General features: G+C 41.7%; 1 protein-coding gene across 2 annotated transcripts in view; it reads left to right on the top strand.

Moving 5' to 3' along the window:
• The window catches only part of LOC311130259 (COP9 signalosome complex subunit 1-like), a 35495-nt gene that overhangs the window by 5859 nt on the left and 14847 nt on the right, over window positions 1-14789 (top strand). For both annotated transcript variants that reach the window (XM_084162970.1, XM_084162969.1), the window contains 8 exons: window positions 1876-1968; window positions 2179-2360; window positions 3259-3426; window positions 3983-4118; window positions 4336-4413; window positions 4552-4612; window positions 7783-7868; window positions 8242-8336. In XM_084162970.1, coding sequence (XP_084019096.1) covers window positions 1876-1968; window positions 2179-2360; window positions 3259-3426; window positions 3983-4118; window positions 4336-4413; window positions 4552-4612; window positions 7783-7868; window positions 8242-8336 — 899 coding nt within the window. The remainder of the gene's footprint in view (window positions 1-1875; window positions 1969-2178; window positions 2361-3258; window positions 3427-3982; window positions 4119-4335; window positions 4414-4551; window positions 4613-7782; window positions 7869-8241; window positions 8337-14789) is intronic.

Below are 14789 nucleotides of genomic sequence, written 5' to 3'. Positions count from 1 at the left end.
AGATCATCGAGGACATCAACCACCCGAGCCACTGCCTGTTCACCCCGCTATCATCCAGAAGGCGAGGTCAGTACAGGTGCCTCAAAGCTGGGACCGAGAGAATGAAAAACAGCTTCTATCTCAAGGCCATCAGACTGTTAAATAGCCATCACTAGCACATTAGAGACTGCTGCTGCCTATTGAAATCACTGGCCATGGGTTAGGGGAGGGTTTGGCTAGTGGGGGCTTGCTCTAGTGACTCCTTGTGGCGGGCCAGGCTCCTGCAGCCTGACTTCGGTCGTCAGTTGAATGTTGTTTCCTCCGACACATTGGTGCGGCTGGCTTCCAGGGTTAAGCGGGCGGGTGTTAAGAAGCGCGGTTTGGCGGGTCATGTTTCGGAGGATGCATGACTCGACCTTCGCCTCTCCCGAGCCCATTGGGGAGTTGCAGCGGTGAGACAAGATCGAAATGGGATATCACGAAATTGGGGAGAAAAAGGGGGTAAAAGAAAAAGAACAGCCTCTCTGGTATTATTTATAATTTATTTAGTGTTTACACTGTTCCAAATTGTCTAAAAAATAATATTTATAATAATAATAATAACACTACTTTTACTTTTTGTAATAAGTGATGTCATTATCATTAGTAGGCTTAGTATAGCAGCCTTGTATAACCACCATCGAGCTGTTTGTCTAAGAGCGCATCCTGATTAGTCTTAATACTGTAACTTACTTAGGCCTATATTTCAATACTTATATAGGCTACTGTATCAATCATTCATTCGTTCATGTCATCACACAGCAAACAAGTCATTCATGATTTGAAATGTAGTCCTGTGTAGCTCAGTTGGTAGAGCATGGCGCTTGCAACGCCAGGGTTGTGGGTTTGATTCACACGGGGGACCAGTATGAAAATTTATGCACTCACTAACTGTAAGTCGCTCCGGATAAGAGCGTCTGCTAAATGACTAAAATGTAAATGCAATCAAACATTTTAGTTTTTAAATAAAATAAAGCGAGCCTTGAATAATTAGCTTAAACTATAAATAAATCGTTCCATTTCGCAAATTGCATTCACGAATGAATGCGACTGTTTTTAGTCTTTGCTTTAATAAAGGCTTACCAAAAAAACATTACAACAGACTCTCTGGTACGCTTATAATTTATTTAGTGTTGTTTACATTGTTCTAAGCGGTCAGAAACATTATATTGTAATCTACCAGCACCTGTTTGGCTCACATAATATGCAGCAGAGCTTCTTGCCTTCTGTTTCTTGATCTCCAGTATGTTCCACAACTAGTCACATTTATTCCACACATCTGAATTCCCCTTTACCTCCTGAGCAACCAGTAAATATTCCCCCATTTTTCGAGTTTGTCACATCCTCTGCATCCGTTTTGCTGTTACGGTGTTCGCCGTTTGTTATAACCTATTTATTGATGTGATTATGATGTGCTATAGGTCAGGCCCTATTGGTCACGTGCATGCAATACATACATGTGTCACGTAAAGAGAACAAAGGTTGAAGGAATAGGTCATGTTTTTCCTAAAACAAATGAGGGATTTCGGTAAGAACTTTTCAGTCAGAAATAGCTGGTGCAGCTTCAGCAACACGGACAGCGCTATAAACACTGTGGTGGTCGCTGCAGCAGGAAAGAGAGAGAGACAATGGGTGCTAGTCACACAGTCACTCGCTGTCTTTTTTTTTTTTTTACACTGCGCAGCAAGTCTGAGCCTGGACCGGCACAATCAAATCAATTACTGGTCGGACTCCCTCTAGGTCGACCAATATTTTTTGGGGTCGGGGACAGCCCTATTGCAGACAGTCAGTATTCCCTTCATTGATTGTTCCACACTGTTATATGACACCTATCAGTGTATGTCCTCTCTTCTTCAGGGGGTTGTGGAGCCCATGCAGATAGATGCTGACCCACAGGAGGACCAGCAGAATGCACCAGATGTCAACTATGTGGTGGAAAACCCCACGCTGGTATGAATCTATCCAGGGTTTCCCCCTACTAACATTGTAAAGGCCCACTTATTTCATGTAGACTGGACTCCAATACCATACAAATGACACGTTTCTACTGAGATCAAATGAATCTATACAATGGGTATGTAGACTATTGAGTGAAAAATCTACCTTTTTAGGCATTTGTCTCACTGAGGTGTGTGTGTCTCGGTCTTTCTCTCTCTGTAGGACCTGGAGCAGTATGCGTCCAGCTACAGTGGACTGATGCGCATTGAGAGGCTGCAGTTCATAGCAGAGCACTGTCCCCAGCTCCGGGCCGAAGCCTTGAAGATGGCCCTGTCCTTCGTCCACAGGACCTTCAACGTTGACGTGTACGAGGAGATCCACCGCAAACTCACAGAGGCCACCAGGTACGTGTAGCTGGAGGACAACCCTAGCTTAGCCTGTTGTTGTTGTAGCTGGAGGACAACCCTAGCTTAGCCTGTTGTTGTTGTTGTAGCTAGAGGACAAACCTAGCTTAGCCTGTTGTTGGTGTAGCTGGAGGACGACCCTAGCTTAGCCTGTTGTTGGTGTAGCTGGAGGACAACCCTACCTTAGCCTGTTGTTGGTGTAGCTGGAGGACAACCTTAGCTTAGCCTGTTGTTGGTGTAGCTGGAGGACAACCTTAGCTTAGCCTGTTGTTGGTGTAGCTGGAGGACAACCCTAGCTTAGCCTGTTGTTGGTGTAGCTGGAGGACAACCTTAGCTTAGCCTGTTGTTGGTGTAGCTGGAGGACAACCCTAGCTTAGCCTGTTGTTGGTGTAGCTGGAGGACAACCCTAGCTTAGCCTGTTGTTGGTGTAGCTGGAGGACAACCCTAGCTTAGCCTGTTGTTGGTGTAGCTGGAGGACAACCCTAGCTTAGCCTGTTGTTGGTGTAGCTGGAGGACAACCTTAGCTTAGCCTGTTGTTGGTGTAGCTGGAGGACAACCTTAGCTTAGCCTGTTGTTGCTGTAGCTGGAGGACAACCCTAGCTTAGCCTGTTGTTGGTGTAGCTGGAGGACAACCTTAGCTTAGCCTGTTGTTGGTGTAGCTGGAGGACAACCTTAGCTTAGCCTGTTGTTGCTGTAGCTGGAGGACAACCCTAGCTTAGCCTGTTGTTGGTGTAGCTGGAGGACAACCCTAGCTTAGCCTGTTGTTGGTGTAGCTGGAGGACAACCCTAGCTTAGCCTGTTGTTGGTGTAGCTGGAGGACAACCCTAGCTTAGCCTGTTGTTGGAAAGTGTATTTTGTTATTTTCTTTTAGTGTTTGATTCATTTGAGGTGTGTTCAGAGAGGTCCAGGTGGCTCCAGATGCTGTTGTGGAGGGCGGGGCAGTGGACCCCCCTCCTCTGGACACAGCGTGGGCCGAGTCGACCAGGAAAAAGGCTCTGCTCAAACTGGAGAAACTGGACACTGACCTGAAGAACTACAAAGGCAACTCCATCAAAGAGAGCATCAGGTGGGTGGGAGAAGCTATGGTTGTTTGCAAGTAGATAATAAACCTGGCTTTATATTTAGATTTGAATAATCCTCACCGCCGAGAGGATCGGCCTGAGTTAGGCGCTGGATTGATTTGTAAATCTAATCCTCACCTCCGAGAGGATCGGCCTGAGTAAGGTGCTGGATTGATTTGTAAATCTTGATCACTTAGAAGTAATCACTGAGTAGTTGACTAGTAGTAGTAGTTTTTAATGTAAGGTCATTTGCAATGAAAAGTTGTAAAGTAAATTTGTAGATCAGTCATTCTGCGTAGTGTTTTGTTCAGGCCAAAGGGGGAGAAACATACATTTTCCTTTCCTGCCTTCTCTTCCTACATTTGACATTTTAGTCATTTAGCAGATGCTCTAATCCAGAGCGATTTACTGGAGCAATTAGGGTTAAGTACCTTGCTCAAGTGCACATTGACAGATTTTTCACCTAGTCGGTTACTGGCCCAGCCCTCTTAAGCGCTAAGCTACCTGCTGCCCCTCTGGTTCTGACCCGAACCCTCTTAATACTATTTATTTTCACTTCAGGCGGGGTCATGATGATCTTGGGGACCACTACTTGGACTGCGGTGACCTCAGCAACGCCCTCAAGTGCTACTCCCGAGCCCGAGACTACTGCACTAGCGCCAAGCATGTAATAAACATGTGTCTTAATGTCATCAAGGTATGTCATCATTATAGTTAGTGGTCAATGTTCTGATGTATTATTCTTTGTCCAGAGGGCAGAAGGGAGATATTCCTCTCTCGTTCTCTCCCTCACTCGCTCAAACTCTCGCTTTCTCTGTGATCTGATTAACTCCAGTGACTAACACTAGAGGGCAGTCTTGATATTTGTGTCCTATAGGGTTTCTTCCTGAAGTGAGTGTGTTTTCATCCATCAGGTTAGTGTCTACCTCCAGAACTGGTCCCACGTCCTTAGTTATGTGAGCAAAGCCGAATCCACTCCAGAGATAGCAGAGGTAAGTCATGGGTTCCTCTGAGAGAGAGAACTTTAAGTCTTCTACTGTCTTCTAAAAGACAACCCCAGAAGTGTTCTTCTTTACTGGGGGAATATCTTCTTCTTTACTGAGGGAATATCCTTGTTATTTCTGTTTCAGCAACGAGGGGAGAGAGATTGCCAGAGTCAGTCAGTCCTCACCAAATTAAAATGTGCTGCAGGTAATTCACTCTGTCTTTGTTGTGCTACAAAGAGATGTACAGATCACATTTTCCAGTGTTAAATCAACAATGAGGGCTCAATTTTCAAATGCACGCTCTTTGGCAATTTTGACTTGTAAAAGCCAGCAGTCTGCTACTTTCCAACTCTGGCGCCAGGGTTGGTAAGTCACCAGTCATATCAGCTCGCTTGCACTGAGGTTGGAGGGGTGGAGATATTTGAGGTGTTTCTTTAAATGTGCGCCAATGTGCACATTTCAAGCAGCGCTACTGGTAAAATGTAAGACTCACCAAAAGCTGGTCTTAGCTGTAACGCAATTGGTTATGGCATCGATTTTGCCTGCGGAGGTGCACGGTAGCCTAGTCTTCCACTTTCATCTGTTGCACCTAAACTGTCAAATCGCAGTAATTCCGATCACTGTCATTGGTGCTGAATCCACTTGTAGCCATGGCTATTAGCCTGTTCGTTTGTTTACCTTTCACGTGGCAAAGTCAATAACAGGCCATATCAACGGCTATCGTAGGCTAATCTTATTATAACATTTGGGCAATGTCCAATTGTCCATGGCTCGAACATGCAGTGCATTTTCAAAATGCGAATGCAATGTGTGTAAACAAATATTTCCATGTTGAAGCCAGTTGGCTACATGTTTGTTATAACTAGGTCTATTGTAGGGTTAGTGAATACTATTTAACAAACTATTTTCAATGGATAGGACAAACAACCATGCCTCCTGCCATAGAGCCCTTTTGCCTACGTGTGCACACAGTGCCTTATGCTCATGGAATGAGAGATGTGATTTATGATATCATGCTTCTGACCCAATCCTATTTAGAAATATTGTTGTTGGTTTAAAAGACAGATTGAGTGTTTTTGTTTAATTTGATGAATTTATTAGAAAGATTTACCATCCATGGGTTTATGGTGAGAACGTACATGGCTCGAATGCAATGCTATTTTTGGAGAAGTGCAAATAAGATCTCCAAGATGGTTCCATGATGTTTATAAAACATTACATTTATAGCAGTATAACGGTGAGCGGACATACCCCCTTTCTCTTTATATTGGATCTTATTTAACGAACTAGGCTATAACGGACTAACATTCGAATTGGAGTTGATGACAACTCGATACATAAGACTGTAAATGTAGCAACCAAATATTTAGCCATGGTGCACATTCTGATTGGCCACTGAGGCCAAAACTATTTCTGAAAGTGTGGACCCATATAGACAGAGGGACAGTGTTAAATTAACACACTGCTTAGTGTAAAGCCTTATTTGCATATTCCCCAGAGTGCCTTGCCTTTCGAGTGAATTGTAGAGTTACCACCCATTACCGTTTTTGTTAGTGACCTAGACATGGTTGTTGCATTCATACATTTTCAGTCCTGTGGACTTCACCAAGTCCGATTCTAAGCGAATATGTCAACATTAAAATTAAATTATTTAAAGGCCCAATGCAGCCATTTTTATATCAAATAATTTCTGGGTAACAATTATGTACCTTACTGTAATAGTTCTCCATTAAAATGGACAAAAATAGCTTGTTAGCACAAAAACTATTTCTCAAGCAAGAATCTTGCTGGGACTGTCTGGGAGTGGTCTGAGGTGGGGATGGGAAAACTTAACTAGCTGTTATTGGGAGAGAGGTTTGGACCTCTTCTATAGTTTAATTTTAATTTTTTATTACATTTCAAATTACAATACAATAGCAAATAAAAATAGGACATCACTACAAGTATATCTTTTTTCTTAAGAAACATACAATAACATTAAAGTAAAACAAATAAATAAAAATCACAGTACCTCAAATAAAATAAATTGAATAAGGTCAGGGGGTTATAGTGGTATAAACCAATTATAGAGTTGGAAGAATACGTAGTTATGTTTTGTTATTGACTCATTCTAGAGATTTTACTAAATATTTTATTTCAAGTAAACATATATTACATTTCGGGACAGATTTCAAATGTTTGTTTTTGTGTATGTAAAATTTACCAGAGAGAGTGAAGAAAATAACGACTAATTCAGTAGCTTTATTTTCATTTGAATAATAACATATTACATCTTCCATTTATTAATCAATTTACCGCCTGGTGATGTCACCATGCAAGCCGAAACTCCTGCCCATGCAAACAGGCTGATTAGAAGGTTCTTTGTAAATTGTATTTTCAACCAGCAACTATCAGTAAATAACACTGATCTAATCTTTCAACACTTTTAAAGTGTTAGTTTCACTAGCTGTGCTACTATAGGATAAAAAAGACAGGAAAAACTGAATTTTGACTGCACTGGGCCTTTAACACAATAGAATACTTATTTCATAAGGCCTTACTTTTAGGGCCTGAAACTTGTGTCTTACAGGCCACTGCATGCCTGCAAGTCACATAATGCTGGTTTGCAAATTGATGTGTAATTCCTATTGGAATCCAGCCAGAGTGGGGATATTCAAACTTTGGCATTTTTTATCAGCCGCAACCTGCATTCACAACGACTGCCAGGGTTGGGAAGAGTAAGATATGAGACTACCTAAAGTATCTAAACTGGAACAACCATTTCTGTAATGGATGCAAATAATCCAAGTAATATATTGGATTAGTTTAGAAAATGTATGTCCTTATATTTGAATAGCATAAGATTAATTAATCAATCAATGTGCAAAAACATAGATTTTGAAACAAACAATTCTAAAAATATACCTGCAATAGAGCATGCTGGGAAATATGACAATGATGGGTGTTCTTTTACACCAATGAGTATTAATTTAACACACTGAAAAATCAACACTAGGTAACAATGGCCAATTTACTGTGTACTAAGTGTTTTCACCTGTTGTTCTCTAGAAAGTATAAAACCACACTAACAACAGATGCCAACCTTCAACAAACACACTAACAACAGATGCCAACCTTCAACAAACACACTAACAACAGATGCCAACCTTCAACAAACACACTAACAACAGATGCCAACCTTCAACAAACACACTAACAACAGATGCCAACCTTCAAAGGGTGCAGACGCTCATGCTAATGATTTAGTTTTAAACTGACTAATCCATTGTGCTTTTAGTGGGTTTTCTCCCCACACACTCTAACAGGTTAATTAGACCTCTCCTTCTTTCTCATTGTTCCTCCTCCTCCCCATCTGTCTGTCTGTCTGTCCCCCAGGCCTTGCTGAGCTGGCCTCCAGAAAGTACAAACAAGCAGCCAAGTGCTTCCTGCTGGCCTCCTTCGACCACTGTGACTTTGCTGAGGTTAGTCTGCCTGTCTGTGACTTCACTGAGGTCTGTCTGCTTGCCGGTCTGCTTGCCTGTCTGCCTGTCTGCTTGTCTGCTTGCCTGTCTGCTTGTCTTTCTGTCTGTGTAGTACCTTAAAGGTGAAGTCTGTGACTTCCCTGAGTTGTCTCAGTCTGCCTTTTTAAAGGTGAACTCTGTACTTTCGCTGTCCCCTGTGGCCGGAGAAAGGAAGAACATACATAGAAAACAAAATGTTGCTGTTGATGAATGGGGAGAGTTTTCCATAATGTGTTGTTGTTTATCAACAATTGCTACTAGACAAATGCTAATGATTGTTTCTGTTGATGTGCCAACCTCCTGTACTGCATGGCGGTATTGATTGTGTGTCCAGCTCCTGTCCCCCAGTAATGTAGCGGTGTACGGTGGGATGTGTGCCCTCGCCACCTTCGACAGACAGGAGCTGCAGAACAACGTAATCTCAAGCAGGTGTGTGTGTATAAACTGTGTGGGTGGGTTGCACCAACATGGATGAACTGTTAAACTTGGTGAAATCAAGGTTTATCTATTAATGTTGTTGCACATAATTTTAAACCTAGGTTTTAAAATAATCCTAGTTAAATTAAATCCTTCCTCTAATCTAAGTTTAGTTTTCACTTTAAACCTAGATTAATTTTAAGCCTGTTGCTCAATAAAAAAAAAAGTGAATGAAAAAAAAAATGAACAAATGTTATGATGAATTTTCTGGTATCGAGTAATTCAGGACGCAATAGAATAGTTAAACACTTACATGGAGAGTTGATTAAAAGTATTTAATATTGCTGTACCGGGTTCACATGGCAAACGGCCCGTGGGTGGCCCATTGCTATATGAACTAACTGAACAAAGGAAATCTCTTAGCTTATATACTTGTTTGCAAGCTAATTCTATCCAACAGGTGCCAACCATTATTGAGTGTCACTCCTCGCCACATATAGGATCATCCTATATGGTATCGTGTTGCACCCTAGTCAGGATATCCCATCACGTACTCCTTCCAAGATTAGCACCAGTGGCCCCCCCAGCTATCTTGGCCCGCATACCTTCTGGCACCCACCAGTGACAGATATAAATACATGGAATGTCCTCATCCTCCAAATGCTTATGCAGCTCTCAATATTCCAAACATGAGCTAATACTGTATAAAATACGTAATATCAATCCCCCATTTCCATTCTTTTTCTGTTGTAAGTAAAATTCCACAGATATAACATTACTTGAACCAAACAAACAAAACATACAAATGAATTCCTAACCTCATGACATCATCCCAGAAAATACATTGATTCATGACAATTTCTACGTTACATGTAGACTACAATATAGGTAGATTAATATATCACAATAAAAATAACTTCAAATACATTATCAATTTCTTCATTCAGAGGACCCCCAAGCTTTTCTCTGGCCACTTGGGGCACTATCTGATCGACTGAGGTAGTCTTGTTTCCACATTTCCAATCCTGTAAACCTTATATCCACCGTTATACAGTTCCAACATCACATTCCCCACTCCTCAATCAACATTATCAATGGACTCTACACTTGAATATCATGATATAGATTAATTTGTACTTTCCCTCCTTGCGTTAATATTGAATGATACATCTCTAGCTGTAATCACTAATCCCATCCTGTATTTCTCTAATATTTCCCATAGCTTTAGTTAAATTCCCAAAACCTTCCTATTCTGATGTACAACATGCATCTCCCCCTATAATCGCATACATTCCCCCTTTATCTACTGTAATAGCATCCAATGCTATGCGATTATCAATTGCATATTGTTCAATGAGTGACATTTCAGACTGTTAATAGGTACCATGTTCAACTCTGTTCAACCCTGACTCTGTTCCCATAATATGCCTGAGGAGAGATACCAAGGATAACACTCTGGTTTCAATCACTGATAAATCAGTACAGCCTTGGACTAGTTAGGATTGAGGAATTCAACCAAAGGTCAGATCAGATGAAAATAGTATAAACATTCCTATGTCACACACACCAAACCCCATGATAGGAACCAATTACATTTTTGCCTAGCAACAGAGATATGTACCACTCTAAAAATCCACATCAATCCCCTTCCCCCTTTGGGAATTAATAGTCCCATATCAACACCTCCAAATACTTCATATGTACAGTGGGGAAAAAAAGTATTTAGTCAGCCACCAATTGTGCAAGTTCTCCCACTTAAAAAGATGAGAGAGGCCTGTAATTTTACTCATAGGTACACGTCAACTATGACAGACAAAATGAGAAAAGAAAATCCAGAAAATCACATTGTAGGATTTTTAATGAATTTATTTGCAAATTATGGTGGAAAATAAGTATTTGGTCAATAACAAAAGTTTCTCAACACTTTGTTATATACCCTTTGTTGGCAATGACACAGGTCAAACGTTTTCTGTAAGTCTTCAAGGTTTTCACACACTGTTGCTGGTATTTTGGCCCATTCCTCCATGCAGATCTCCTCTAGAGCAGTGATGTTTTGGGGCTGTCGCTGGGCAACACGGACTTTCAACTCCCTCCAAAGATTTTCTATGGGGTTGAGATCTGGAGACTGGCTAGGCCACTCCAGGACCTTGAAATGCTTCTTACGAAGCCACTCCTTCGTTGCCCGGGTGGTGTGTTTGGGATCATTGTCATGCTGAAAGACCCAGCCACGTTTCATCTTCAATGCTCTTGCTGATGGAAGGAGGTTTTCACTCAAAATCTCACGATACATGGCCCCATTCATTCTTTCCTTTACACGGATCAGTCGTCCTGGTCCCTTTGCAGAAAAACAGCCCCAAAGCATGATGTTTCCACCCCCATGCTTCACAGTAGGTATGGTGTTCTTTGGGTGCAACTCAGCATTCTTTGTCCTCCAAACACGACGAGTTGAGTTTTTACCAGAAAGTTCTATTTTGGTTTCATCTGACCAAATGACATTCTCCCAATCCTCTTCTGGATCATCCAAATGCACTCTAGCAAACTTCAGACGGGCCTGGACATGTACTGTCTTAAGCAGGGGGACACGTCTGGCACTGCAGGATTTGAGTCCCTGGCGGCGTAGTGTGTTACTGATGGTAGGCTTTGTTACTTTGGTCCCAGCTCTCTGCAGGTCATTCACTAGGTCCCCCCGTGTGGTTCTGGGATTTTTGCTCACTGTTCTTGTGATCATTTTGACCCCACGGGGTGAGATCTTGCATGGAGCCCCAGATCGAGGGAGATTATCAGTGGTCTTGTATGTCTTCCATTTCCTGATAATTGCTCCCACAGTTGATTTCTTCAAACCAAGCTGCTTACCTATTGCAGATTCAGTCTTCCCAGCCTGGTGCAGGTCTACAATTTTGTTTCTGGTGTCCTTTGACAGCTCTTTGGTCTTGGCCATAGTGGAGTTTGGAGTGTGACTGTTTGAGGTTGTGGACAGGTGTCTTTTTATACTGATAACAAGTTCAAACAGGTGCCATTAATACAGGTAACGAGTGGAGGACAGAGGAGCCTCTTAAAGAAGTAGTTACAGGTCTGTGAGAGCCAGAAATCTTGCTTGTTTGTAGGTGACCAAATACTTATTTTCCACCATAATTTGCAAATAAATTAATTAAAAATCCTACAATGTGACTTTCTGGATTTTTTTTCCACAATTTGTCTGTCATAGTTGACGTGTACCTATGATGAAAATTACAGGCCTCTCTCATCTTTTTAAGTGGGAGAACATGCACAATTGGTGGCTGACTAAATACTTTTTTCCCCCACTGTATATAGTGACTAATATGTGAATATGGTAACCTAATAATCAACATGTTCATGATATCAGGCACAATCCTTGCATTAACTCTATGTTTCAAACAGTAAGATTCAAAAATTTCTACTCAAAATAAATCTTATAAGTGTATCCTAACACATTAAAATAATGTATCGCTGTTTTAACAATAATATCGAATTAAGACAGTTATCTCGCGATTGTACAAGCAATACCAGTCATGCTGAAAATAGTTTCAACATCTTTAGTTACTAATATATACTAATGATTTATATAAATCACTGTCATCTTATGAATCATAACCAAAACCAAATTAGTTATCTCAACCAAATTTAGAATGACAATTCTTAGTGATTCACATTGGTCCTATCACTCAAAATGAAAACCCTCAACTTTATCACACATTACAACTGTCAGAATGTACACATATTAACATACAGTATACATATCCATAACTATATTATGACCTTCCTCATCCTGAGAATAACTACAGATCATTATCTCAATGCATTCTTAGTACTATTAATTTAGCAGTGTATATACAGTGAGGGGAGAAAAGTTTTTGATCCCCTGCTGATTTTGTACGTTTGCCCACCCACAAAGAAATTATCAGTCTATAATTTTAATGGTATGTTTATTTGAACAGTGAGAGACAGAATAACAACAACAAAAATCCTGAAAAACGCATGTCAAAAATGTTATAAATTGATTTGCATTTTAATGAAGGAAATAAGTATTTTACCCCCTCTCAATCAGAAAGATTTCTGGCTCCCAGGTGTCTTTTATACAGGTAACGAGCTGAGATTAGGAGCACACTCTTAAAGGGAGTGCTCCTAATCTCAGTTTGTTGCCTGTATAAAAGACACATGTCCACAGAAGCAATCTATCAATCAGATTCCAAACTCTCCACCATGGCCAAGACCAAAGAGCTCTCCAAGGATGTCAGGGACAAGATTGTAGACCTACACAAGGCTGGAATGGGCTACAAGACCATCGCCAAGCAGCTTGGTGAGAAGGTGACAACAGTTGGTGTGATTATTCGCAAATGGAAGAAACACAAAAGAACTGTCAATCTCCCTCGGCCTGGGGCTCCGTGCAAGATCTCACCTTGTGGAGTTGCAATGATCATGAGAACGGTGAGGAATCAGCCCAGAACTACACGGGAGGATCTTGTCAATGATCTCAAGGCAGCTGGGACCATAGTCACCAAGAAAACAATTGGTAACACACTACGCCGTGAAGGACTGAAATCCTGCAGCGCCCGCAAGGTCCCCCTGCTCAAGAAGGCACATATACATGCCCGTCTGAAGTTTGCCAATGAACATCTGAATGATTCAGAGGAGAACTGGGTGAAAGTGTTGTGGTCAGATGAGACCAAAATCGAGCTCTTTGGCATCAACTCAACTCACCGTGTTTGGAGGAGGAGGAATGCTGCCTATGACCCCAAGAATACCACCCCCACCGTCAAACATGGAGGTGGAAACATTATGCTTTGGGGGTGTTTTTCTGCTAAGGGGACAGGACAACTTCACCGCATCAAAGGGACGATGGACGGGGTCATGTACCGTCAAATCTTGGGTGAGAACCTCCTTCCCTCAGCCAGGGCATTGAAACTGGGTCGTGGGTGGGTATTCCAGCATGACAATGACCCAAAACACACGGCCAAGGCAACCAAGGAGTGGCTCAAGAAGAAGCCTAGCCAGTCTCCAGACCTTAATCCCATAGAAAATCTGTGGAGGGAGCTGAAGGTTCGAGTTGCCAAACGTCAGCCTCGAAACCTTAATGACTTGGAGAAGATCTGCAAAGAGGAATGGGACAAAATCCCTCCCGTGATGTGTGCAAACCTGGTGTCCAACTACAAGAAACATTTGACCTCTGTGATTGCCAAAAAGGGTTTTGCCACCAAGTACTAAGTCATGTTTTGCAGAGGGGTCAAATACTTATTTCCCTCATTAAAATGCAAATCAATTTATAACATTTTCGACATGCGTTTTTCTGGATTTTTTTGTTGTTATTCTGTCTCTCACTGTTCAAATAAACCTACCATTAAAATTATAGACTGATCATTTCTTTGTCAGTGGGCAAACGCACAAAATCAGCAGGGGATCAAATACTTTTTTCCCTCACTGTTCCTCCTACCCAAATTAGCAAATTTAGATAAATCCAAATGTATTATCGACACAGCTAACCAACCCCTTCCTTCACCGGCAATCAATCTTCTGGCTTCTGTTCATTATCTTCTTCAGACAGCTTCATAGTTCAAAATGAATTGCCCGTGACAATGTCCCAACTTCAATGTCTCATCCGAGTTACCACCATCTCTACATCCCATTCTGTCTTGTCCATTTGCCAAGCAGTATACCAACATGAGAAATGTTGTATTTGAACAGATCTCTCTCAATTCTCACTCCTCGTGGACTCCTGTTCCACTCCCGAGAAAAGCAAGAGATAAAAGCAGTTGATGGCTTTGATTGGCTGTTGTACACAGGGTGCAGGTAGAAGTGGTGCTGTACAGGAACGTCTTCAACGCCTCTGATGTTCATCTTCAGCCGGTTTAGATATTATGATTTTTTTGGTTCGCACCATTCTAGGCCGAATTATCCCTGCTATGCATCAAGACACCATCTGTATTTACCTCAAGAGAAGACAGAACATAACAGTTTAGTTGAGTTCATTTCTAATCCAAGAAATCCATATAAGCATTGACTATATGACAAATTATTATGTTTTACCAATTATTCTCAATACCAATTTCTAATATACTCCCCTTATCACCCTATCAACTACACCGCAGATTCACAAGATCGAGAAGTTAGACCTCCATTTCTGTTAGGGAAACCCTCCAAAGACAGAGAAATGAATGGTGTGAAAGTCAGGTGATTCTTGAACTTCTGGAAGATCTTGAAGTTCATGGATGTTCTCGGAGGTCTGTCCCTCCGCCGAGGGAATCAGCCAGAGTGCGTAGCTCATCTGTAGCATTCCCATTGCCATCGTCTACCATCACCTGATTCTGGTCAGCTCCAGTGTCCTCAGCTCCCTCATCTCTAGGTCATCGGTTCCCTCGTAGTACTCTGTTGCAGTGGTTTAGATGATACCATGTCGATCTCCCCTCTATCCGTACAGCCGTTGGTGTAGCCTGGGTGACGATGTATGAT

The sequence above is a fragment of the Coregonus lavaretus genome (assembly GCF_964263955.1).
Source record: "Coregonus lavaretus genome assembly, chromosome: 1".
NCBI classification, from domain to species: Eukaryota; Metazoa; Chordata; class Actinopteri; order Salmoniformes; family Salmonidae; genus Coregonus; species Coregonus lavaretus.
This window is presented reverse-complemented; position numbering and strand designations above follow the sequence as displayed.